The following is a 23,155-nucleotide window of genomic DNA, read 5'->3' as shown; positions in this document are numbered from 1 at the left end:
GTAAGACTGTATGTGAGTACAACTAGGATGGGTTGTGTTATGGCATGCTACCAAAAATAACTGTGTTTAGATATAAAAGGGAAGTAACAGAAACAATCAAATGTTAGTAAGATGGACGCTCTAATGTGTGCATAAGTCTATCAAGTTCTGTGAGCTGATGCTTTAAGAGATGAACTGCATCTCAGGAAAGAGTGTACAGGAAGAAAAATTTACTAATTTTCCTGTTGCATCCTCTGTCGGGTTATGAATGTGGTTTGTTTTTTTGCTAATTGTGCAATGAAGACAGTTATGAAATACACGCAGTGTAGTTTTCACTGCATGTTTTTCTAAAAAGCAACAGATCATGGTCTTTCACTCTCTGTGAATATAGAATGGTTCTGAGGTATTGACTTAACATTAGTGGCTTTCACTGGTAGTATTGCGTTTAAAAGGTTCTTTGCCCTCTTAGGATGTACCAAGTATGTAAAGCTAAATGTCTTCCTAAGGGATTTAAGCATCCACTATTAACCCTTCTTGGCTTAATAAAATCAGAATAGTAAATTTCAGAAGTGCCTGCATCATTTTCTATATGTTTGAAAGTGAGATATTTAATTTTCTATTAACAAGAAATGCTATAGTAGAATTTTTAATGACTCTGTAAGTCAAGTTTTGGCCTTCCAGCATTTCATTGCACATTGGTGAAAGAGATCAAGACACGGGGCAGCGGCTTATCTGTCAGCATAGGTTACCATCAGCATACTGATAAAACTGTGCTTTTTCAAAATACTGCTCATGATATTCTGATATCAAATATTAGCCTGATTTCCTGCAATTATAAAGTTCCTCACCCAAATTCTCGAAACAGATAAGTAAAAAGCAGACTGGGCCTGTGCGATCTAAAAAGAAGAGGCCTTTTTTATAGTTCTGTTCAGTGTGAATAAATGAAAGAGCTCGGTTTGTCATCTTATCAAATAACTGGACTTAAGAGAATACTGACTTCTTTCTATCTTGATTTCTCTGTCAGTTTCTCGGACAAGGGAAGATCCCAGAAGACACCAACTTCTTCCCCATCTCCAGGTTCCCAAAAATTGTTGCAGTTTGATTCTATAGGCAATACAGCAGAAAGAGCCAAGTCACCTGCTGGCTTTTCTGGAAGTGCAGCATCGGGGCTGAAGCCTAACCTAGCCTTCTCTGACTTGAGTCTGGGAACTAGTAGGCCTGCAGCAGGAGCAGCCTCAGCGAGCGGTGAGTTCTTCTGTTAAAGCCATGCTAATTCCAGAGCTGTTATGTTTTTGCTCTTTATGATGTGGGGGACTGAAGTCCTATGGAGGCTGACTGTTGAGTCCTGTCCTGCAGGATGTATGCGCTTCTCCCCTGCTGGTCTTCAGCACCGTTTGTCGGCAGAATTGAACTACCTCAGTGCCATCGAGGAGTCTGTCCGACAGCTTTCAGACGTAGAACGTGTACGAGGCATATCACTTGCCCAGCAGGAGAGCGTTTCTTTGGCTCAGATTCTAAAGGTAGTGGAAAAATACTTCCTTGTATTAACATTCCTTTTTTTTCTTATATTTTGTGAGAAAATAATCAAATTAGGTTGAATTGTGCTTTTGTTGTCAATGTAGAAAAATCCTAATGGGCATACTCAAGCGTCTTCGATGAGGTCCATTTTTTAGGATTAATGTCTGTTTACTTTTGTATTTATGTTGACACCAAAGAACCGGTGACTGTACAAAATGTCGTTAATATACCATTAGCTAGAAGCGCTGCTTTGGTTGTATACATCAATAAAATAAAGATCTGACTATTTACTGGGTTTGATGCTGCATCCTAATCATAGAGTGGTCTGTGTTGGAAGCAACCTTAAAGGTCATCTGGCTCCAAACCCCTGTCAAGGGCAGGGATACCTTCCACAAGCTCAGGTTGCTCAAAGCCCCATCACTGATGCCATGTGTTGTGATTGTTAGGCTGGATCATTTGTTGTATTCCATTAAAAGGATGGGTTTGGTTGAAATTTCCTTATGCTGACAAGATTGCTTGTTTTAGTTTGTTGAATTAATTGGTTTCATAAATCTTTTCTACGCTTTGGTGGAAGAGTAGGAGGACTGTGCATAGTTAACTGTCTGCTTAAAAGGGAGAAGGTCAGTCAATAGGATAAAAATTTGACTTTAGCAGAAGAGGCACCAGTAAAGAAGATCTAACAACGGTAGTTGCAGCAAGTGGCTAAGGCAAAAAGATTCTTTACATTTACCTTCAGTGCTTAAAACTTTTTTTTTTCCCCTGGTCCGTAGGCACAGCAGCAGCGCCATGAAAGGGACTTAGCTCTTTTGAAAATCAAAGCTGAACAAGAAGCTTTAGAAAGTCAGAGACAACTGGAAGAGGCAAGGCAGAAGGCAGCTCAGGTAATGCTGCCCTTCAAAAAATGTGGAGTGTGTAAAAGGCAAAATGCTGTAAGTAAATCTGTGCCTATGAGTATTATTAATCTGAAGCTCTGAACGTATTAAAATGGTGAAGGGGTTTAATATATCTTAAATACTAATAATCCTTCCTGGGGCAAATTTCAAAGTTGTTTTTTTTTTTTTTTTTTTTTTTTTTCCCCCAAGCTTTGAGAAATAAACCAGTACATATTATAGACAGAAAATTTTGACAGGCTGAAATTTCTGTGTTTTCTGCACAGGTCCATGCAGAGTCACTACAACATCTTGTCCAGTCACGGCAGGAGGCCGTAGATGTGCTGCAAGAACCCACGTGCAAGGTTGCAGCCAAGCAGGCAGAAACTGCACTTCTCACTACAGATGCAGCTCACCGTGAGGTGAGATCTTGACTGAAACAAAAAGTTGTTTTAATTTTAGTATTAGTTCAAATACTGTTTTGCCTCTCAGTTATTCTCTGTTTGGTATAGCTTCTTCGCTTTCATAACATGCCAAATGATAGGACTTTAAAGGAGCTTTTCTGTTATCAATATTTGGAATTTGGTCGGCAGCCTTAAATCCCTGCTCGCGTTTCTTACGATCTTCCAGTTAACTACTAACCATTCAGCAGTTTGTTCTTCCAGGACTGATTGGTTATAGTGAACATAACATCTTTAATTTGTAAGCATTATACTCTCATCCTCCCATCAAGTTTGCTCCTGTATCTATTTCACATGCAGATCGCATTAGAAAAGCAAGATTTATGGCTATCTGTTGATGTAAGGCAGCCAATTTTAGACCTGGTAGTTTGCATGATGTTGGAATTTACATTTGTTGTTCCCTTTTGAGGGGAAATAATATTTCCGACTTTTGGGATAAGATGCACTTTCTAATGCAAATGAAAATGTTGTTTCCGGCATGTTTTTAAAAATTAGTTATAATTAGGCCTTTGCTTTCTTTTTGATTTGCTTTGCATTCTTGCTTTGCTCTGTGAAGATCAGTGTAGTGAACAGTTTGGTTAACTTGATGAGAATAAGATATAATCATTGGTGTCTTGCATCACATATCTTAGTTTCATATTAACAATCCTGCTCCCCATAAGTTAATATGGATCTATAAAGCAATATGCACCTCTTCCAACCAAGACTGACATGTATGTAATTACAACCATCTCAAAACATTTACATGTTCATTCAACAAATCAGTGAATTGCCTGCAAGAATGACTGTTTTTTTCAAAAACATCTTGATGTTGAGAAGCTCATTATATTCCTCTGTTTTTTACTCTACTCAGATGATAGAGTTAGCTCGAACCCAGATCTCAGACACTGTAAGTGCTCCAGCTGCTCCAGTCACCACGTTATTTGACCACCAACGGCAGCATCACTCGGAGTTCGTGAAACAACTGAGAGCCCGAACTGATACAAACAGGTTTTACCAAATGTTTCACATCTTGGGAATGGGGAAGTAAGATTTGTTAGTTTTTGCTTAACTTACTCTTGAAGAAAACTCTAAGATGTCACATTAAGTGAGCATTTAAGAAAACTTAAATTCCATCTTTATAACCTTAATAGTGTACCCCAAAAGTGAGATGCTAACCAATTCTCTGAAAGTCTATATAAAAGAGTAGGAAAAAGGTGCTTTAAGTATTTAAGTATATGGGATGTTTTAACTTCTCTAAGGTTTTAAGTGGTCTTTTCATAAGTTCTAGCTGTTTGTTCCTTCTTCTGATAAAAGTATATGGAAACTATCTTTTTCTTTAAGACAACACAGATTTATCAAAACCATTTTTATTTCTTAGGAAATGTGAATCTGGTGCCATGTCACAAGGTAAAGAGGAGATGGGTGACTCCAAACAGACTTACTCACCACTGTTTGATAGTTATTCTGAATCCTCAAGATCAAAGGTTCATGATCGGAGGTGAGAACAGATTAGATTACATGTTTTTTCATTTGTTTTGTTTGTGCTATAAATAAGAAATATTGTTTGTGAAAATACTTGCAAAGTGGTATTTGAGATGTTTCCTTCAAGTGTTGTTTTGTTTTTTTAAAGAGGTAAAGGGGGTCTTAGACCTTCAGCAGGTAAACCAGTCTTAGATTCCAGAACTCAAAGATTTATATCCCTACTGACATTTGCCTTGTCTTTAATTAAATATTTTGAAATGTACAAAGTAATATCTTAATTTAAAAAAATATTTCTTGATCAAACAGTAGCACCAGCAGCCGCCAAGAGAGTCCTTCTGTTCCATCTTCTAAGGAGAACGAGAAAAAACTTTCCCGTCGTGAAAAGATAACTAGCAGTATTGAAGAGCAGGCTCATACTGGTGTGGATGATTCCTTGCCAAGTGATAGTATTTTATCACTGCCTGATGAAAAAGGTTAGCAGTATTTGCATGTGATGAATCTGAAGGTGGTAAGGGTGGGGGGGAAGGCAGGTGCTGTTTCAGAATTAGTTTCTGAAATAAATGAGGGAATATGCATAAAGAAAGCTGAGCCCCAGGTGAATTGGTAGCCTCTTAAACAGAGGACGGCACAGTGAGATTGGAATCTTTTGAAATTTTGCAAATCAGAGCAATGGAGTCTGTGGGCTATTCTGCTTTTTGCTGTAACCAGATGTTCACATGGTTCACATGCTGAATAAACAAGCTGAACACCAGATGTTTCAGGAGCCTCAAAAATGTGTTTATACCTGTATACAGGATTTTATTAAGTCTTTTTAGGCTAGATAACAGTATTATGTCCTCTAACTCAAGGTTACTCTTCCAAAAATCTTTTTTTCTGCATTAGTCTTTTCTGTCTTTCCTGCCCTTACCCCTCACAAATTTACTGGGTTGAGATAGAGTAAAATGACCTTCGTGGTACATACATGTACCTGAGCATTAACCCACTTCTGTGATTTCTTCCTCAGATTCTGCTTCAGTTGCAACAGAGTATTCCCTGAAATTTGATGAGTCCATGACAGAGGATGAGATTGAAGAGAAGTCTTTTCGGTCTCTGCTGCCCTCAGAGAGTCATCGTAGAATTAACTTGGAGAAGAAACGGGGTAGTCGTGATGATTCTGATGAGGAAGTCTCCCCAGAAAAAACAGCTCTGTCATCCATCAAGGTAGGTCAATCAACCACAGCTAAGGTAAATTAACCATCCCAGTTCAGTCATGCTGGTGAGCTTGGTGAGCTGTTCTTTGTTGCTTGTGTGTTACAAACTTTGGTTCCTTGAGCATCTGAAAACAAAGTTGTGTGACCATTCTGGATGTTAGTGTTGTACAAGTGAGATGATTTGTATTGTGGAACAGTCCATCCAGGCCTCTACCTGTTCTCTTGTGGCTTTGGAGCAGAGGAGTGATTTTTTTGAGGGATGTTACAAAAGCCCAATGGATGAATTCTTCTGCCTTGCCTACTCACAGCTAGGAGGTGCAAGAGGATGCTTCTCTCTGCCCCATGAGAGGACATCCCAAAGCTGTTACATAGGCAGTGCAGAAAAAGCTGGTCTACAAAAGCTTAGAAAGGAGAAAAAAAAAGCTTCCCTTTTTGTATCTAAGTGTGTGCATGTGTGTACATGTGCACACAGTTTGTAATTGAAAAATGCTTTGGAATTTCTGTTATTAAATCATGCCAAATTTGTCTTGCCTTTCAGGAGCTAAGCATGCCATTCTCAGGGGGACAGGACAGTTTCTCTAAATTTACCATGGAGATGGTAAGGCAGTACATGAAAGAGGAGGAAATGCGAGCAGCTCATCAGTCCTCACTACTTCGGCTCCGGGAGAAGGCTCTGAAAGAAAAGACAAAAGCTGAATTAGCTTGGCTGGAACATCAGAAGAAGTAAGATAGTGCTGAATATACCTTGATGCTAACTGACCATTTTCTTATACTTAATTTTTTTTGTGATGCTTTGCTTCTACCCCACTCCTCCCTCGTTAATATCAGTGGTTGAACTTCTGACATCTGTAATCTGTGTAAATGTTACTATCACTTGAAAAGAGAAGAACCCAGTTTGTAAGTGTGCTTTGATGTTTACACTGAACATGGCTTGATACAAGAATTTCATGGAAACAGTAGAACATCCAATGTTTGTTCTTAGTTAGAGAAGGTATTTCTTATCCATTGCTCTACAAGTCTTAATTCAAGAATGTATAAAACTATTACCTGGTTATGATTTTACTATCACCTGGTTTGGTTATGATTTTATTTGCTTTTTTTTTTTAATGATTTTATTTTGCTTTTATTTGCTCTTTAGTTGACTCAGGTGCAATTTCATGAATCTGGGTATGTGTTGTCATTAATGATTTGTTTCCAACCTTAAGTATCTTTACCCTGAAATGCTTTCTGAAGTAACCTAGAGATACTCCTAAACAGTGGTGACCGGACTTAATCGGTAACGCTTTGTGACAATCGCTCTCTTAGTATGAGAGGAAGACCAGAGACATTTCCCACCAGATACTTGATTCCAACTGCTTATCATTGTGGGCCTGACAAATGATTATAAGTTAATGACCTAGGTGTCCTTTTGTCTTTTTCAGGCATTTGCGAGACAAGGGAGAGGATGATAAGATGCCCCCTATTCGAAAGAGGCAGCGTGGTCTGCTGCTGAGGTTACAGCAGGAAAAGGTAATTGATGCCCTCTAGGAAAATCCTGTCGATACCTCTGTGTGGTCATTAATTGCTTTGGACATTGTACAAGTTGACAGTTGAGAAAATGACGTGCCATGTTTTTGGATAGGAAACTAGCAGTATTTCTCAACCATATGTTTTATCTACTTCTTGGTAGTATTTAACACATTGTTTTAAAGGGTCCTTCTGTATCAGTAATCTCACAGGTTGAGATTTGGATGTATTAATTGGTCTTCTATTCTCCACTGCTTAAGCTGCAGGCTAGCTAACTTCATGTAATTTCAGTAATCCCATATCATGGACACTGACAGCTTCAGAATGTGTTCAAGAGCTGTATGTCACAGTTCTTTTGCTTAATCTTTTATACCTAAAAGGCAGAAATTAAGCGTCTTCAAGAGGCTAACAAGGCTGCTCGGAAGGAGAGACAGCTGATCCTTAAACAGCAGGCGGAGATAGAACGAATCCGTCAGACTACGATGAAACTGCAGGAAAAATTAAAATCTGCAGGAGAAAACAAGCTGGTAAGTGTTCAGTACAGAAACTGGAGTCTTCCCTCTTTGGCTTTGCAGTTGGTATTTGACTTCAGCTACAGGCTTAGAAAGTACTAAATTGGACCTATTGTTTGGAAGCATTTATCTCCCCCAAACCGTCTCATCCTGTACATCTCAGCAATTTTAGTTGTTTAATTTCTTCAAACTGTTGTTAAAGGAAACACATTTCCAAAAGTCTCAGGTTTTTTCTTTTAACTGGGCGGTAGCTGGTGGTCTCAGGCTCTAATTCCATTTGATTAGTTATCAAACCCCAAAGAACTAAAATACAAGCTCTAAAGCTCAAACTGGCTGCTTTGTGTGTTTGTGTTATTGAATTAAGTTGCTTACATCTTTGAGATATCAGGACAGGGTTTGATAACTGGCTGACTTCTTAGAAAATTTTGGAGATGCAAGCTTAGTAATAGTAATAGAGTAAGAATCGATTTTCTGTTTGGTTAACTGAATTCTTCTGGGATTTTTTGTTCTAGTTGCAAGTAAGGGAGAACTTAAATTATGGTGACAAGGGGACTACTAAAAATGGTGGCAAACGAAATGAAGCTGGAGAGTAAAGATAATATCTGCAGGTGTACAGACTTACCTGAAGTATTATTTGATGTATTGTTTGATGACCTGAGAAGTGAGATTGATTAACACAGTTTGAAAAGTTATTCTACCATATTTTTTATACTCCTAATGTTGTGTTTTGTTTTGTTTTTAACATTTAATTGCAGGAGCTTCACAGTGAGGATGACATCAAACAGAGCAATGGTTCTAGCCCACTTCCAACTGATGCAGAAACACGCAGCCCTTCCCCAATCTCAATCTCCAGCAGTGAGACCAGTAGCATCATGCAGAAACTTAAAAAAATGCGCAGCAGAATGGACGAAAAGTAACTTAAGCTTCCTTTTCTTTTACAAAAGTTTACTATTTTAATTAAAAAAGTGGTTTGGCCAGTATCTGCACTAAAAGTGGCCATCAGAAAGACTACAGAGGTATAGATATAAGACACAGTTTGATCTGAGTTGCCTGAAAAATAGCTGATTATAAGTGTTACTAGAACTGTAGTAATCTTTGAAGAGAGTGTTTCATAGGATACGTTTTTTTTTCACTACTACAAAGATTCAAATTGAGTCAGTAAATGCATATAAATTGAAGAGACTATGACATTTGTACATACAAGGAACTTGAGTTGACTTTGGCTTAATGGTACATCTTGTCAGAGTTCCTCTTGCAATGAAATACCTGACGTCAAATGATCGTGGTGGTACATATATATTGTATTTTCCCTTTTCCCTTTTATTTTAAAGGAAAAAAAATCAGGGAACGAGACTATGGAATTAGTGCCAATTTTTGTATGGCATAGAAGCATGAGTTACAAATAGTGATAGTCAATAATGATGGTCTTGTGGAAAAACTGGTAACTGGGTTTGAGTTCTGGTTCACAGAAAGTCAGGGAATATGTGTGTGACTCAGAAAGGCAGTTAATAAGACCTCTCTTTTTTTTCCTACGTGGTCCACAGGTTGGAAAAAATGTTGAAAACATCTGTTAGTCTTCAGAAGAAATAATCAAGTATATGTGCAATTCCTGGGTCTGGAAATTAAGATGGAATCTGTTGATTTCACCTGTTAAATTGTTTTGAATCAAAGAAATTGTTTCTGCATCTTTTCAGTGCAGGAATTACTTTGCTTTAAACATCTTAAAATATTTAGCAGCATGTGCTCATTAGTTTGAATCTCTAAATTCTTATTTGAGACTAACCCCTTCTTAGTCTGACCTGTGCCACTTAATACGAGTAATAGTCATTTCATAAACAATTTTTCTGAACTTGTAACCAAGGTAGGTCACTACATTTTAGTTCATATGGGTGATCTTTGTCATGTTTTTTCTTTCTTTTTTTTTTTTTTTCCAAAACCAAATTACAGGTTATGAATTTTGATATTAATCCTGTAAGAGATGATAAATATGTTTTTTTATTCAAGATTTGCCACTTTTTATCAGGTACCCTTTTAGTCAATATCAGTTTTGAAATCTTATTTTTTCAATGTACTTTTGATCCTAAGCAACACAAACAATTCCAGTAAGAATTGCATATTAGTAAATAATTGTCCCTAGTACTACAAAGGATTGTAGTAGATACAAAGTATGTTTTACCCTTAAAAACATTTTAATTCTAAGTCTAAAATATTGCTCACCCAGCGTATGCTTTTCAAAAGGTGTATGTTGGGATTTTAGCTGAAACAAGTGCTTTGAGGAAGAATAAGTGGATTTTGTATGTACATGTGATGCAATGCATGTGGTCATGCGTTTTTTATGGTTTTGTCTGATTGCTGTATATGGTCAGAGGACGTAGTATTTTTTGTAAACATAAATAATTCCCTAGAACTTCAGTCTTATTGACTGTATAACTTTTTCAAGCATTTTAGAGGCGCTCTTGATAATGATAGCAGCACTTATTGATTGAAAAGCAGTGCCAACTTGGTACCTTATTTTTGTGTCCTTATTTATAAAATACAAAAGAATAACATAGTTGAGTAAGACATTTGCTTAGGCTGTAATGATAGGAAGCTGTCCGTTCTGAAGAGAAATGATCAGATTGCATGATACTACAAAAGAAAAGAAGTTGAATGATGACTAAAGAGGACTAGAGAAATGAACTGGGAAACCTTGCTGAGCTGGACTTGCTGTACTCTGTAGCAAAGGGAAAATCCTTACCTATGAGGCGTCTTTAACACAGCTTTTCTGCTAAAAGGGGAACGAAAGAGTTGTGTTTTGATTTTATTCATGAACCTGCGTAGCCTGCATGTGAACAGGAGCATGCTCTGTCAAAGAGAATTAACCCGTCTGCCCTTGCTTTTCTTGCATATGCAGCTTTAATGACAATCTGTACAACAGAAGGACTGATTAAATGCTCACTTGCTTTTGCTTTCCTTAATATGCTGCTTACCCTGTGTTGTAGTTGCTACAGAGCTATATGGAGCATGGTATTTCAGTATAAATTAGTTAGCTTAAAAGTCTTTCATTTGGAAAAATCGTTTTCATCACAGTGTTAAGTTTATGTAGATTTTTTTAAAAGGGTAGGCATTATCTGTCTGCAGTTAGCATCTCAGATGAAAGAGGCAGTATGTGAGTATTTTGAGACCACGTCTACATTCTATCACAGGGTCAAAATAGCATCTGAAAGTCGAGTTACAGGTATATTTCAGACTTCTGGATTTGCTTGTTTTTGAAATAAATTATTTCATCTTTTTTTTTGGCCTTCCACTGGTGCTTACCTTTGGAGCAATAGTTTCACTGAGGTTTCACTGGATGAATGGACGTGTTTTCAGTTGCAGACTAGCAAAGCTGTATATATTGCAAACCCAGCATTCTGTTCAGTGCTCACAATGCTCTCTGTCAAGGGTTAGAATTATCAAAAGTTGTAAAAAGCTTGGGTTGAGATTTCAATAGGTGCATGTCAAGTTTGCATCAGAGTAATAAAAGTCCTTCCTAAATTTAAGGAAAAACACAGTGATGTGAAAGTAGCATGCCTTTGACTAACAGAAAATGAAGTGTTCTAACTTATGCACAAGTGTATGTGTTCTATTACCTTCTGCATAACAATGTATAGTTTTTCTATCTGAGATGTTAGGTTAAATGCAATTAATTTAAAAGTTCTTTGCTAGATGCTGTCCTTTTCTCATTCTTTCTGCCTTTTTTTGCTTAGTTTTAAACTCTTCCTCCTTATTTTGTAGACACTGCTCTCCTGTTCACTACTTCTTCTCTGTCTTTACGTCTCACCACTGGGCCTCTCTCAGTGTCTGTTTTCCCAACCTCCACCCCAAATTCCAGCTGTATATCTACAACCAATTGGTCAGGTAACTGTACCTTTCTCAAGTGATAGACTCTTTGATAGAGCATGCTCTGTTCAGTCCTAAGAAGTCAAGAAGTTCTTCACCAGATACATCAGTGAACATTTTTTGACACTTTACTGTTTCCAGATTAACCTCTTATTATTCCTACTGTGTTCTGAGTAGCAGACAGTTCACTTTGCTCCCACTGTCTTTTTCAGAATAGCTGCTGAACTGCCTAGTTTGACCTTAAACTCAGTGTACGTTGGGCATAAATGCAGTACGAGCACAGGTTAACACTTCTGGAATGGGCAGATAAAATGTTGGACCTTAGCACCAGAGAAATAGTTAGACTTTGAAAATCACGTTGTATGATGTAACGTGAGTGCTTCTGCTTCCTCCTTGCTCATCTAGATTTCCTGCCTTGTAAATACATGATGTATTTTTTGCCTTCCCCCCCCCGAAGGTACCCCTTCTGGTGAGGATGAATGGATACCCTTGGTGTTACAACTGGAACCCTCTAGATTGTAGTGAATGCTAAGGCAATACGCACGCTGCCTTGTGGTTCTGACCTTTTATACCTCAGGGTTATAAAAGGGTCTGCATCTTTAGCCACGCTGCTTTAATCTGCTTCTTCCTAAAGGATGAATGTTGGAATTTTCTTTCTCTCTCTTAACATTCCTTTTGACTGACTGGTAGTCTGTTATTAGTTAGTGTTTGTATGGTGATTAGTTTTATGGTCATTTAGTTAATTCTGCTCCCACTTGTGGCCTTCTGGGTTAATTCATTTGACGTTTGCTGTTGAGGAATCTTGCTCTTTTGAATCCATTTATTCCAGCCTTTCTCTTTGATTTTATTCCAACCGGACTTGCCTTTCTCAAGATCTGGCCAGCCGTAAAGACCCAGATATTTTAATGAAATGAAACAACTAGTGAAGGAAGAAGTTGCCTTTTGCATTGAGATCATTGCTGTAGTAATGACCTACATAACAAGTTCCAAATATATGACCTGCTCGACTAATTGGAACTGATGTGTAACTGAAAGTAAAAGCTGATAAATCTGATAGTGCTGGTTAAAGACAACATCGACAACCATGATGTGTCATGTTTATAGTGCAATTATCATTGATAATCTAGATTTGGTGATATAAATCTGTCAGTTTTCCCTAAGAGTAGACAATGTTTGATGTTTATCTACAGCAGGTGATAAAATAATACATGAAATCATAGCACCTGTGAACTGAAAGGTGGCAGGTATTCCAGACAGTCTGTGAGGTGCTTCTGCTTTCCATTTATCCTTGCTTTGACTATAGTAAAGAGGATCTGTGGGCATGCCTTACTGGCTTCTGAAACTTTTATCTTCACATCATCACCTTTTTCCACCTGATCTGAATCTGTCTTAGAGGAGGACTCATCTGAATCTTAATCTTTCTGATGAACTGCCAGCTCACTTTTCCAGGGAACAGATTGAGCAACACTAAGCGAGTAAATAGGAAAAGTCCCTCAGCAGGTGAGACCTGCAGATTACCCAGTTGTTCACTGCAGTCCCTCTATATAAGAGGATTGTTTGAAACATAGGAGATCAAAAAGCAAAAATTAGTAACTGCTTTGCAGCTTGAAAACTTTGATGCTAAGTATTTAGGTTGTATTAAAAATGGCAAATTATAAAGGCACTTTCAAAGAGAAATATCACAGGACTTTGAAGACTGCATTTTCAGGCACCACACCTTCTGTACTGATTTGAGCACTCTCTGTATCTGGCAAATCATCTATTTTCTGAAGAGTGATTCTGTGACACATTAAGAATTTGACTGCAAGAGCTGAAAGGACAGATACACAGTCTTCTCTAGACTTGGCAAGGGAGAGGAAGTACATGCAGCTGATGTTGAAGTTGCTTCTAGTTCCTATCTTAAAGGTTGAATGCTATTTTCTCGGTGGCTTCAATATTTAGAAGTAAGCCCAGGGATGCTTCTGTTCAGTGGTTGGCAAAGAGAATTAGTACATGCACACAGACCTATTCAAACTCACAAGTTCCTCATTTCTGAGGCTTCATGGATGTCTTGAGAAATCTTTGTCACAAAGAAAAAATATTGCAAATTTTCAGCACGATGTTCTTATTTTCTCTTAGTTTTAAATTAGTAGCCAGATCTGTTAGTAGCTGGGAAGAACAGTCCTGCATCCTTATGCTCTTTATGCTGTCAACTAACAATTAACATTCCAAGTGTGGCAATCCAGAGATGATACTCAAAGGAAGAAGGATAAAAGCTCCAGTAATTCCAGCAAATCCTTCAGGAGGATTATTAATACAGGAACACCTTCTCTTATAATTATGTATTTAGAAAGAACTGTGGGGCAGTTGGGGCTACAATATTTTTCTCTGTCATTGGAATTAGCAAAAAGAAAGGTTCATTTTTCAAACAGTCACTGCTTTCTTGAGGGTTCCAGTCTAATGCCACAGGTACTTCTCATGTTCTAAAACTGGGAACTGCCCCTGTTCATTTTACTGAGTATTTAGTAGCACTTTTAATGATGTTGAAGATTCTTAAAATCTAAGCAGCAGTTTTACAGGAAAAAAATATTTTTTGATTCTTTCCCAAGCAGCACATATCAGAAGTCTAGGACATAGTTATTAGTATGGATATCACCCTAGGAAACAATCTGAACAGCTAAAATTCTGGGGATTGTGGCCGTAGAGCTTCTGGCTGTTGGGATCTTTGCCTGTGGTCGACTGCTTTTCCATTGTCTTCTGCTCTGTCTGTCAGGTTCCTAACTAAGCGAGAACAGAAGCTGATGCAGCGTCGACAACATGCTGAAGAATTGCTGGAGTGGAAACGCCGCCTAGATGCAGAGGAAGCCGAAATACGGCGGATAGAAAAGCAGGCTCTGGCTGCCTGGGACAAAGAGTTGCTTAAAAACAAAGTAGCCAAGAAAGAACTGGGGGATCAGAGAACTGAGCCCAAAGGTAATAGGAAGTGGAGGAGAACTGATGCAAATGACAAGAGTAAAACAATCTGACACGATTGCTTAGGTTTCCACTTCCTGCCTTTTTTGATCTGGTGGTGGTGGTGGTTCTCTTGATTTCTGCACTCTTTAATGTCATCTCCTGCCTTGTTCTTTTTAAACCTATTTTAGACCTTAGTTATATGGGTATTCCTCCTTTGCTGTGTACCTTCTTAAGCATGCGGTGCAGCAAAGGCCAGCCAGATGTTTCTACACACAATTTGGAGTCTATTTCTTTTTTTATTTTTTTTCAAAACAAATACTTCTGTAATTAGTATAAGTGATGCTATTATAAGAAAAATGTTCCCAGATTTGGGGAGCTACAGCTTTATTATTCTGTTTTAAGTAGACTGTACCTTCATTATGAACTACAGAGAACCAGATTGCAGTGGGAGAAGGTAATAAAACTTTAGGGGTTGTTCTTAAAATAATATATTTTTCCCACTATAGAAAGCAGTGTGCAAAAGGAATTCAGAATTATTTCCTATTACCCTTGTTACTGAAAAGTCATGTGGATTTTAGGCATCTGTAAGACAGCTTAAAGATGTTATGTGTGTGAGTCAGAAAGTTCCAATGAGCAAAAACTCCTTATGCTGAAGACAGAGGCTTGGATAAAAAAAATACACTACTTTGTATTACCAGTACCTACCAGTAAGCATTGGAGCATGGTTCTGCTTTAGAAAGAGAAATTTGTCTCCCCAGCCATTGCTCAAATATTAAATAGTTCTCCATGGCTGCTTCCATAATGCTGTGACTCCTGCGGAATTTAGTAAACAGGAATATTGAAAACCCAACTTATTATTTTACTTGTTGCCATTTGAGAGACTCATGATGAAATCATAACATTAAAATGTTTTCTGCAACTACTGTAAAGGAAGCAATCAATTCTAAATTCAAGATCTGACTTGCAGATTATATGCTCCACCATGACTTCTTCAGACTAATAGTGACTCTTGCTGTTGTATGGACAACTGGAAGGACAGGTTTCCCTAATAATAATCTTTTTGGAGTATGTTGTCTGGAAAATGTTAGAATATCCTGAAAAACTTTGTTTTAGACATTTAGCAGTCGCTAAGACTGGTAGTCTTAAATCATGTTGTTTTTTTTTTTTTTTTGTAAACATGCTTGTTGATGCTCGATGTTCCTCTCTTGGTGTATAGGTGAGTGAAATAACACTAGATTGATGTGTTGGTAGCAGTTCCTACTTTAAACACAGGCGACAGTTTCTCTGAAGGCATTTAAGTCAGTGCAAGTTCTGAAGTGGTTTGTCTTTTCTCATTATTCAACCTCAGAAACAGCCAGTGAAGAAGAGTCTCCAGTGCCTTCTTGCTCTCGTCTGAACAGTGAAAGCTCTGTCCCAGAAGATCTTGGCAGTCCAGCTGCTGAGTCTGTCCCATCAGAGACTATGGGCCATGGACAGCCAGAAAGCCCAGATCAGAGTACAATTAATGAAGAAATGATTTATTCTGAGGAGTTCAAGTCCTCTACCACACCTGGCAAACTTGTGAGTGAGATTTTTATGCTGTATGCATTCTTAAGCTTCTAAAAGATTGTCAGAGAACACAAGTACAGCCTTTCCAACTGTTGAAGCAGAGATTAAACTGTTCTGTTTGCAATACCATTGCATGTTACTATGAATAAACACTGTGACCAGATATATTCTTTAAAGTCTTGAGGTGAGGAAAAATCACTTGAGCACAGAGTTTCAATGCTTTTAAACCCATGGGTAGTCTTGCAAAATGTTCTGCATATGTCACAAAGGTATGCGGTATTAAGTGGTGGAACACTGACCCAGTTCACCAACGTGAATTAGCTGTAGGCTAGCTTGTTACCATTGTGTAAATTCTTTGAGGCCATGGAAACTATGCCATGTTTTTCCACCTTGCTTTATTTGCGAGTGATGTATGCCAAAGTATAGCTATAAGATGAAGAAGCATAGCTGGAACCTGGTACACAGCCCATTGGGTTTTGGATTGTCTGCTTGCTAGCTAAATCCATTTTAGTGTTCTGTTACAGTTATTTCTGCTTCATTGATAATTTTGCTAAATATCAACCTGATAACTTTGCCCTGTGTTGAATGAGAGACAGAAAATTTGCTGTCTCTGAGAGGGGTAAAAGAACTGCTCATCTAGATTTCTATTAGAAATACTTTCTTCTCATAGAGTTCTCTGAGAAGATAGTAAAGTAAAATACCTAATATGAGCTAGAGGTTATATCTGAGGTGTGGGAAAGGTTTGTGGTATAATATTGAAGCAGTAAGCAGCATTTTGCCAGAATAGTTCTTAGATTTTTTTTGCCTGGCTACAGAGAAAGAGGGTTCTGTTTTAATAATTCAGAATGGCATCTCACACCTCTACATGAAATGGTCCTTTTGGATTCATGGGTATACTTAGTAGGAGTTCTTACTCCCTTAATTTTTACCGAATACAGTTGCATACACTGTATTGAGCACCTGTGAGTCACAACCATGTCAGTTCACTTAAGTAGTAATGGGGTAGTCTGAGTACATTTACTGAAGTCCACTCTCAAAGCAAGCAGTCTGCTATTGCTGCTGTTGGTATTTTTGTTTTATTGTCTAGCAAATTAAGAGTAAAGCTGTTTTAAGGCAGCTGGATAGGTACCATTGCTTATAAGATTCTCTAGTCATGCCAGTCTTTCCTTGTAACTAGTCCTGATGGCAATGATCTCCTTTAAATCTGAGCTTTACAAGCAGTTACTTAGTTGTCCTTTTCTTCTCACATAGTCTCCTCCCAAAAGCATATCTGTATCAAAGCAAGATTCCAGCAAAGGCAGCCATAGAACTGGAGGACAGCTGCGTTCACCTGTGAAGTCTCATCAGACATCCCACAATTGGTCTGATGAATCTTTATCTATGACACAGTCAGGTAAGTGTAATATCTGCATGGGTTTAGTTGCTTTTTCAAAGCTAATCATTTTAATGAGTAAATTTAAAATGCAGACCTATATGTGGAGAGGCAGACAGAAATTTCTGGAAAACGGTAGGTTTTAGAGTTCTGTCACTTGTTTCAGCATAATTGTTTCAGCATAAGGTATATATCTTTGCACAGGTTCCTGCAAACAGGCATGAAAAGAGAGTTAATAGTTAAGGTATTTCTAGAATTTAAAAATGCCAATGTTAGATGTGCTTTTAATAAATTACTATTCTCCACTGCTTTTATTGTAAGAAAGCAGAATATGGCTCAGCACCATATAAACATGATCATCTTCCTCCTGAACACAACCTGGCTCCAGAAGCCATCCAGCTCTGTTACCTGGCAGTACAAATGAGCCCACTGAACCTTCACGGGCATGTGCATAGCAATTGGACGCTTCATGCCATATGCAGAATGTCTGTCCACAGCCAGGACGATCAGCCTGTAAGACAGTGGATCATCAGAAAAAAAGTTGTTCTCGGTGTATAAGGCTCGTCTTTAAAAAAAAATACTGAGTTTCTTACCTCCTCATGTCTCCTTTGGTACTGTGGGTACAATATGTACTCCTGGGACCTGGGAGAAGAAATCTAGAAATGTGTAAGCATTATCACTAACTGGAGTAATTAATATCATACTAATCTGCTCAAGAAAATGAATATTTGTTGTTTGTTTCCCATTTTTTGAGAAGGATTTGGATTGTGTGCAGTAAAATCGGGCATAAGTTTGCGTTTTTGAGCTACAGAATACAAGATTTGTGTATATCCCTCTCACAAGTCTTTCAGCCAAGTATCTAAGCAGGCTACCAGTAAATGCTGAGGGAAGGAATAACAGAAATGCACTGGTACAGAGCAGTCCTTTCCCTAATGTGTTCTCACAGCCTGTTAGTCACATGGATTCCAGGACTTCCTGCGCAAACCATCATCTGTGAGTCACCATCATCCACTCCATTGAGCTGTGAAGACTGTCTTGAGCCTTTCTTTGCTTTTAGCCTCTTAAATGTCTTGTATTCCACAGTGTGGTTGTTACAGCATCACAAGATACTTCTTATTAGCAAATGAGATAAAGGCCACAGAGGAATACACTTTTCTTTCTGGGTTTAATTCCTTAAGTGCTTAGGAAGTCTTTGGTGGAAAAAGGATGAGGTGGTTGTATTGTATGTACTGGCTGTTCTTTGTGATTTAGAGAGAACTTCACTGGCACACTATGAAGACTGGAGACATCTGTGCTTGATGTAGCAAGCTTAGTCATCTTTTATGCTGTTTCTTGCTTAATATGTATGTAAAGGCAACAGTAACAGTAATTTTGAGGCAGATATTCTGTTGGATATAGGAAAGAATACCTGACACCTAGATACTGGCACTGAGTAGTTTGTGTTTGTGTTCTGTCTGGAGGGCAGGTTGCAACCCAGTGAAGGCATCAAGTTATGTTCAAGTTCTGAATGAGGAACCACTCGAGGAACCCATAGCGAAAAGTATAGCAGGCAACAATGGTCATGAAAATAAACTCTTAAAATGGAGTATTTGCTATCTTCAGCATTCCTGGAAGTGTTTGAGGCCAGGTTGGGTGGGGCTTTGAGCAGCCTGGTCTAGTGGAAGGTGTCCCTGCCCATGGCAAGGGGGTTCGATGATGATCTTTAAGGTCCCTTCCAACCCAAACCATTCCATGATTCAATTTCAAATGTTGACGGTTGTATAAGAAAGGGGAAGTCCGTCAAGATGATGCTGGTTTCACAATAAATCATTCCATTGTAAAGAGGCGAATCTTCCAAGCTGCTGAGTAGTAGTGAAGTCATCGCTATGTCAGTGCTGATGCACGCATAGACAGGATTGTCGAAGATGAAAGCATGTGCAGATCTTTCCCTTATGAGTTGATCAATAAAAGCTATAATTGCATAATGGTCACTTACCATTCAGGAGGAATTAAGTACAGTGGCATCGTAAAGTACTCGTGATTAGCAAGTGAGATCCATTCTTTCCATGCTTTTTTAAACTTCTGTAAATGGTTAACAACCATTGTTAGTAGAAAATAAATATGGTAGTTTGATCGTATTTGCTGGCTGTTGATGATGAAATCATTCTTCATGGCTGTTTGTTGTCTTGAGAAGTGAAATGGATTAGCAAAATGTCCTGCTGTTCCCACTGGCTGACTAGATATTACTGGAAACTTACTTTCTAGAGCCTTCGGTAGAGCAGTTGTAGTTTATGGGCATCCAAGCCTTTTGGTCCATAAAACAGCATCGATAATATCAAGCATTAGAAAAGCAGACCATTCTAGATCCTTCTGTTAGAAACTGCTGCTGTAGAAGATAAAGGGGGCATCAGCTACAGGGAGCAGCTTCCATAAGACTGTATCAGATAAATATTTTGGAAATGTTCTCATATTTAATTGTGGCAGCACCATCTGAGGCTAGGATCTTGTTTTGCACTGTATTTCTATGTTTGAAAAGCAACAAACAGGTGGACATAATCGGGTGGGTGGGGAAGAAAAGTGGTGAGGCACTGAGCCAGTCTTTCTCTAAGTCTGAGAGCTCTGCGAGACCAGGAACTTGTTAGAATAGGAATAATGAAAGTGGCAGAGTTGCTGGTAGAATGTGGTTATCCTGCAGGGAATGGATCTGAGCAGCTGGGGACAGTGTTACAATGGAACAGAAGCAGAAAATCATCAAAAGGATTGAAGGCCAGACTGCAGGGGATGGAGAGGAAATGATTAAGAAGAAAAAAAAAAAAATAACCCCAGTCAGTAATGGCATCTTAGGAAGGTCTTTGAAACAGAACTTGGAGCAAGGATGTGCCACATAGCTTTGTGTAAGCAATTGTAGAGTAGTCTGCCATGTGTCTAAGCTCAACACTACCCTCCTTCACCTCGAATAATACGTCGATCCAAAACCTGACAACAGTAAAAATCTCTTAATCGTTCAAACTGGCTTTCCTTGCAGCTGTCAGCCAGTCAGCCTTCCATTTCATAGATCTATTTAGCCAACATGGCAAAAAATCTGAAGTGGCTGGAAACCTAACCTGCTTTTGGAGCCTGCTATTCCAAGAGAAATTCTCATCAGTAAAGTGTACCTTGTAGTTTGAAATTGTGTATGGTGACTGTAAACAAATGCTTCAGTTACGTTTTTGGTAGGCATTGTTGAGCTGTCATATTTTTAAATGTCAGCAAAGGTTAATTTCTGCCACAGCTGATGTGATAAGCCCTTAATGAGGGAGCAATGTGAATGTGGGCAATTGACGTGAACAAGTTTGGTAACAAGTTACTGCATGTATCAGAGCCTTTCTCTCTTGTAAATCAAGTAAGATGCAGTGCTTTTTCTTTCATATGCTATACAGTAGTGTTTTGAATCCAAGATCCCACTTAATACGTTGAAATTAACTTAATTTCTTGAATATTTCACTTGGACCATATTTTGTGTATACTAAATGACTATTGACTGCTTTATAGAGAATTATTTTACAAGTTGTTTAAAGGCTAAAACAAAATCTTTTTCAGAAACCACATCTGATCAAAGTGATATTGAAGGACGGATCAGGGCCCTGAAGGATGAACTACGGAAAAGGAAGTCTGTGGTTTACCAGCTGAAAAAGGAACAGAAAAAGAGGCAAAAGGAGAGACTGAAAGCCCAGGAGGCCAGTTTGATCAAACAACTGGAGGTTAGGAACCATAGGAAGATGGGCAAAGTAAAAGCTATGGATAAATCATTTTATTGTGGATGTTGTTGGCAAAATATTGTATCAACAGCTGTGAAAGGCATGTTAATTGTGATGGAAATGGAACTGTTTTTGGCTAGTTAACTGCTTTTGGTAATGAACCAGAGCCTTGGAGGCAAAACCACACTCTTTAAAATGGGTACCTTTAACAGGTTACAGTGTTCGGTGGGGTTTATATATGTTCATACGCATTAGTATCCCAGCTTGGGTTAAACAGTGGTGCTTACGTAATTTGTTTTTGAAAGTAAAGTATTGATTCCCAGGATTCACACATATGGAGCTTTAGGAAGTAAAACAGTACAGAGAAACTGAGAGTGTCCTTAAATGGTTGAGGCTATGCTTTATTTATTTTGATAGGTTTTGTATACCAAATTGTAGTAGTTATAATTTAGTAGATTAACAGTCATAACTTCTTTATGCTCAGTCATATGATGAGTTTATCAAGAAGACTGAAGCTGAGCTGAGCCAAGATCTGGAGTTATCACCCACAGCCAAACCTCAGATTAAAACTCCATCTTCAGCTGCTACTGAAAAACCGAAGATCAAGGCACCACCACTCCATAGGTAAATGGGATTTCTTCTTGCTTAGATTATTCTGAAACTGCAATGATTGCTGTTTGAGCAGACACCTTTGGTGCAAGCAAAGCTGCTAACTGCTGTTCCTTAAAGCACTGGACAGTGGCAGTATGCTGCTGACACATTTGCTGGTTACATTTGGCCCAAAATAGATAAGATGCACTGTCCCTGTAATCATATGCATCTTATTTCTGTCCTGCCCAGCCTTTCAGGTCCTGTTGTCAAGTTCGTTCTGAATAATAATTTTTGATTGAGCAAGAATGTGCAAAGCAGTTGTTTGGATCACTGACCTGTAAGAGTTTTTATGCCTGTTGCACTGTGAGGCAAACTGTTCATCTTTTCAACTTACATCTGTTTTGGATCTCATGTTTTAAAAAGTAGACAATTCAGCTGACTTTTTGCACTTCTCACAGTATTAAGTGTTTCATTTTCTCCAGCAGATGGTGCAATTTTAGTGCATTCTTTTTTTTTAAAAAAAGTATTTTTCTCTATTTTGGCTGCAAAAAGGCCAAGGTTTGTGATTAACCTTTTAAAAAATTATTTTCCAGGGTTTGCCAAACCACCAACTCTGTCCCCACTCCTGTTTTCTAAGTTAACAGTATGTTGACAAACCAAACCGTTTGTGACCATTAATACGTTGATAGAATTATAGATGCTCATAGTTTCATTTTTATCTATTTAAAATCAAAATGGAGCACTTTCTCATGTAACAATGGTTCACACAACTCAATATTTCAACTTTAGGCCAGAGACAGCTAAAAATTGGAAATCACTGACTGAATCAGAGCGATCCAGAGCATCTTTGGAATCCATTGCAGAGTATGCAGGTATGTAAATAGAAGAATCAGTACTACAGATGAAAGTCTTGAAGCCTGACTATTTAAACTTCTTTAATCTTATTCTTCTTTATTCAAGAAGATGTTTTAAGAGAGCATGAAGACTTGATAAAACCACATTGGTGAAGCTATATTTTTTACTCTTTGATGTTTACGTTTACATTTGTTTTGGTCTTGGAAATACCTGGGGAGTGGAGGTCCCTAAGTTATGGCTCCTTTCCCTTACTCCCTCAGCTCTCAGTTCTGAAACCTCATGGTATTTGAGTTCTTTATTTTAAATAATTTGTACTAGAACAAATGTTGATGAGAGGTGCTGTATCAATAAAATATAACTAATAATACAAATATAACTATACATTTTGTATAGCACTACATATTAAATAAAGGTTTTTTTTGTTCATGCTTTATTAGTTCTACTTAGTAGGCATTTGCTTTTGCTGTTTCGTGAATGTTCACTATTTAGTTTTATTCTTGGTGAGGTTTTTATGAAATCATAATTACGTGACAGCCCTTTTCCTTTTATTTTATTTCCGATTTCTTTATCACTGGAGGGAAAGTAAGGAAACCAAAATAATTAAGGCTTTAGAAGTAGATATTTAGGAACAGCTGTTTCCTTTTTTTTTTTTTTTTTTTTTTAATACTTATCAATGTTTTGCTGTTGATAATTGTTGAGGTCCCTTCCAGCCCAAGCTGTTCCGTGATTCTGTCTGCAGTTCTAAGCTTGGTTGTTTTCATAGAATGATAGAATGGTCT

At 38.1% G+C, this 23,155-nt stretch overlaps 1 protein-coding gene across 11 annotated transcripts in view; it reads left to right on the top strand.

Moving 5' to 3' along the window:
* The window catches only part of CEP350 (centrosomal protein 350), a 68,859-nt gene that overhangs the window by 33,262 nt on the left and 12,442 nt on the right, over positions 1-23,155 (top strand). For 6 of the 11 annotated variants that reach the window (XM_082766204.1, XM_082766202.1, XM_082766197.1 and 3 more), the window contains exons 16-33: positions 1,004-1,224; positions 1,336-1,499; positions 2,268-2,426; positions 2,654-2,788; positions 3,681-3,853; positions 4,188-4,307; positions 4,598-4,764; positions 5,295-5,491; positions 6,020-6,204; positions 6,903-6,990; positions 7,368-7,514; positions 8,255-8,412; positions 14,113-14,312; positions 15,643-15,854; positions 17,094-17,235; positions 20,773-20,933; positions 21,415-21,554; positions 22,311-22,393. In XM_082766204.1, coding sequence (XP_082622330.1) covers positions 1,004-1,224; positions 1,336-1,499; positions 2,268-2,426; positions 2,654-2,788; positions 3,681-3,853; positions 4,188-4,307; positions 4,598-4,764; positions 5,295-5,491; positions 6,020-6,204; positions 6,903-6,990; positions 7,368-7,514; positions 8,255-8,412; positions 14,113-14,312; positions 15,643-15,854; positions 17,094-17,235; positions 20,773-20,933; positions 21,415-21,554; positions 22,311-22,393 — 2,852 coding nt within the window. The remainder of the gene's footprint in view (positions 1-1,003; positions 1,225-1,335; positions 1,500-2,267; positions 2,427-2,653; positions 2,789-3,680; positions 3,854-4,187; positions 4,308-4,597; positions 4,765-5,294; positions 5,492-6,019; positions 6,205-6,902; positions 6,991-7,367; positions 7,515-8,254; positions 8,413-14,112; positions 14,313-15,642; positions 15,855-17,093; positions 17,236-20,772; positions 20,934-21,414; positions 21,555-22,310; positions 22,394-23,155) is intronic. The other 5 variants (XM_082766203.1, XM_082766201.1, XM_082766199.1 and 2 more) reach the window with 3 other exon arrangements.

The sequence above is a fragment of the Aythya marila genome (genome assembly GCF_965140915.1).
Source record: "Aythya marila genome assembly, chromosome: 8".
NCBI classification, from domain to species: domain Eukaryota; kingdom Metazoa; phylum Chordata; class Aves; order Anseriformes; family Anatidae; genus Aythya; species Aythya marila.
This window is presented reverse-complemented; position numbering and strand designations above follow the sequence as displayed.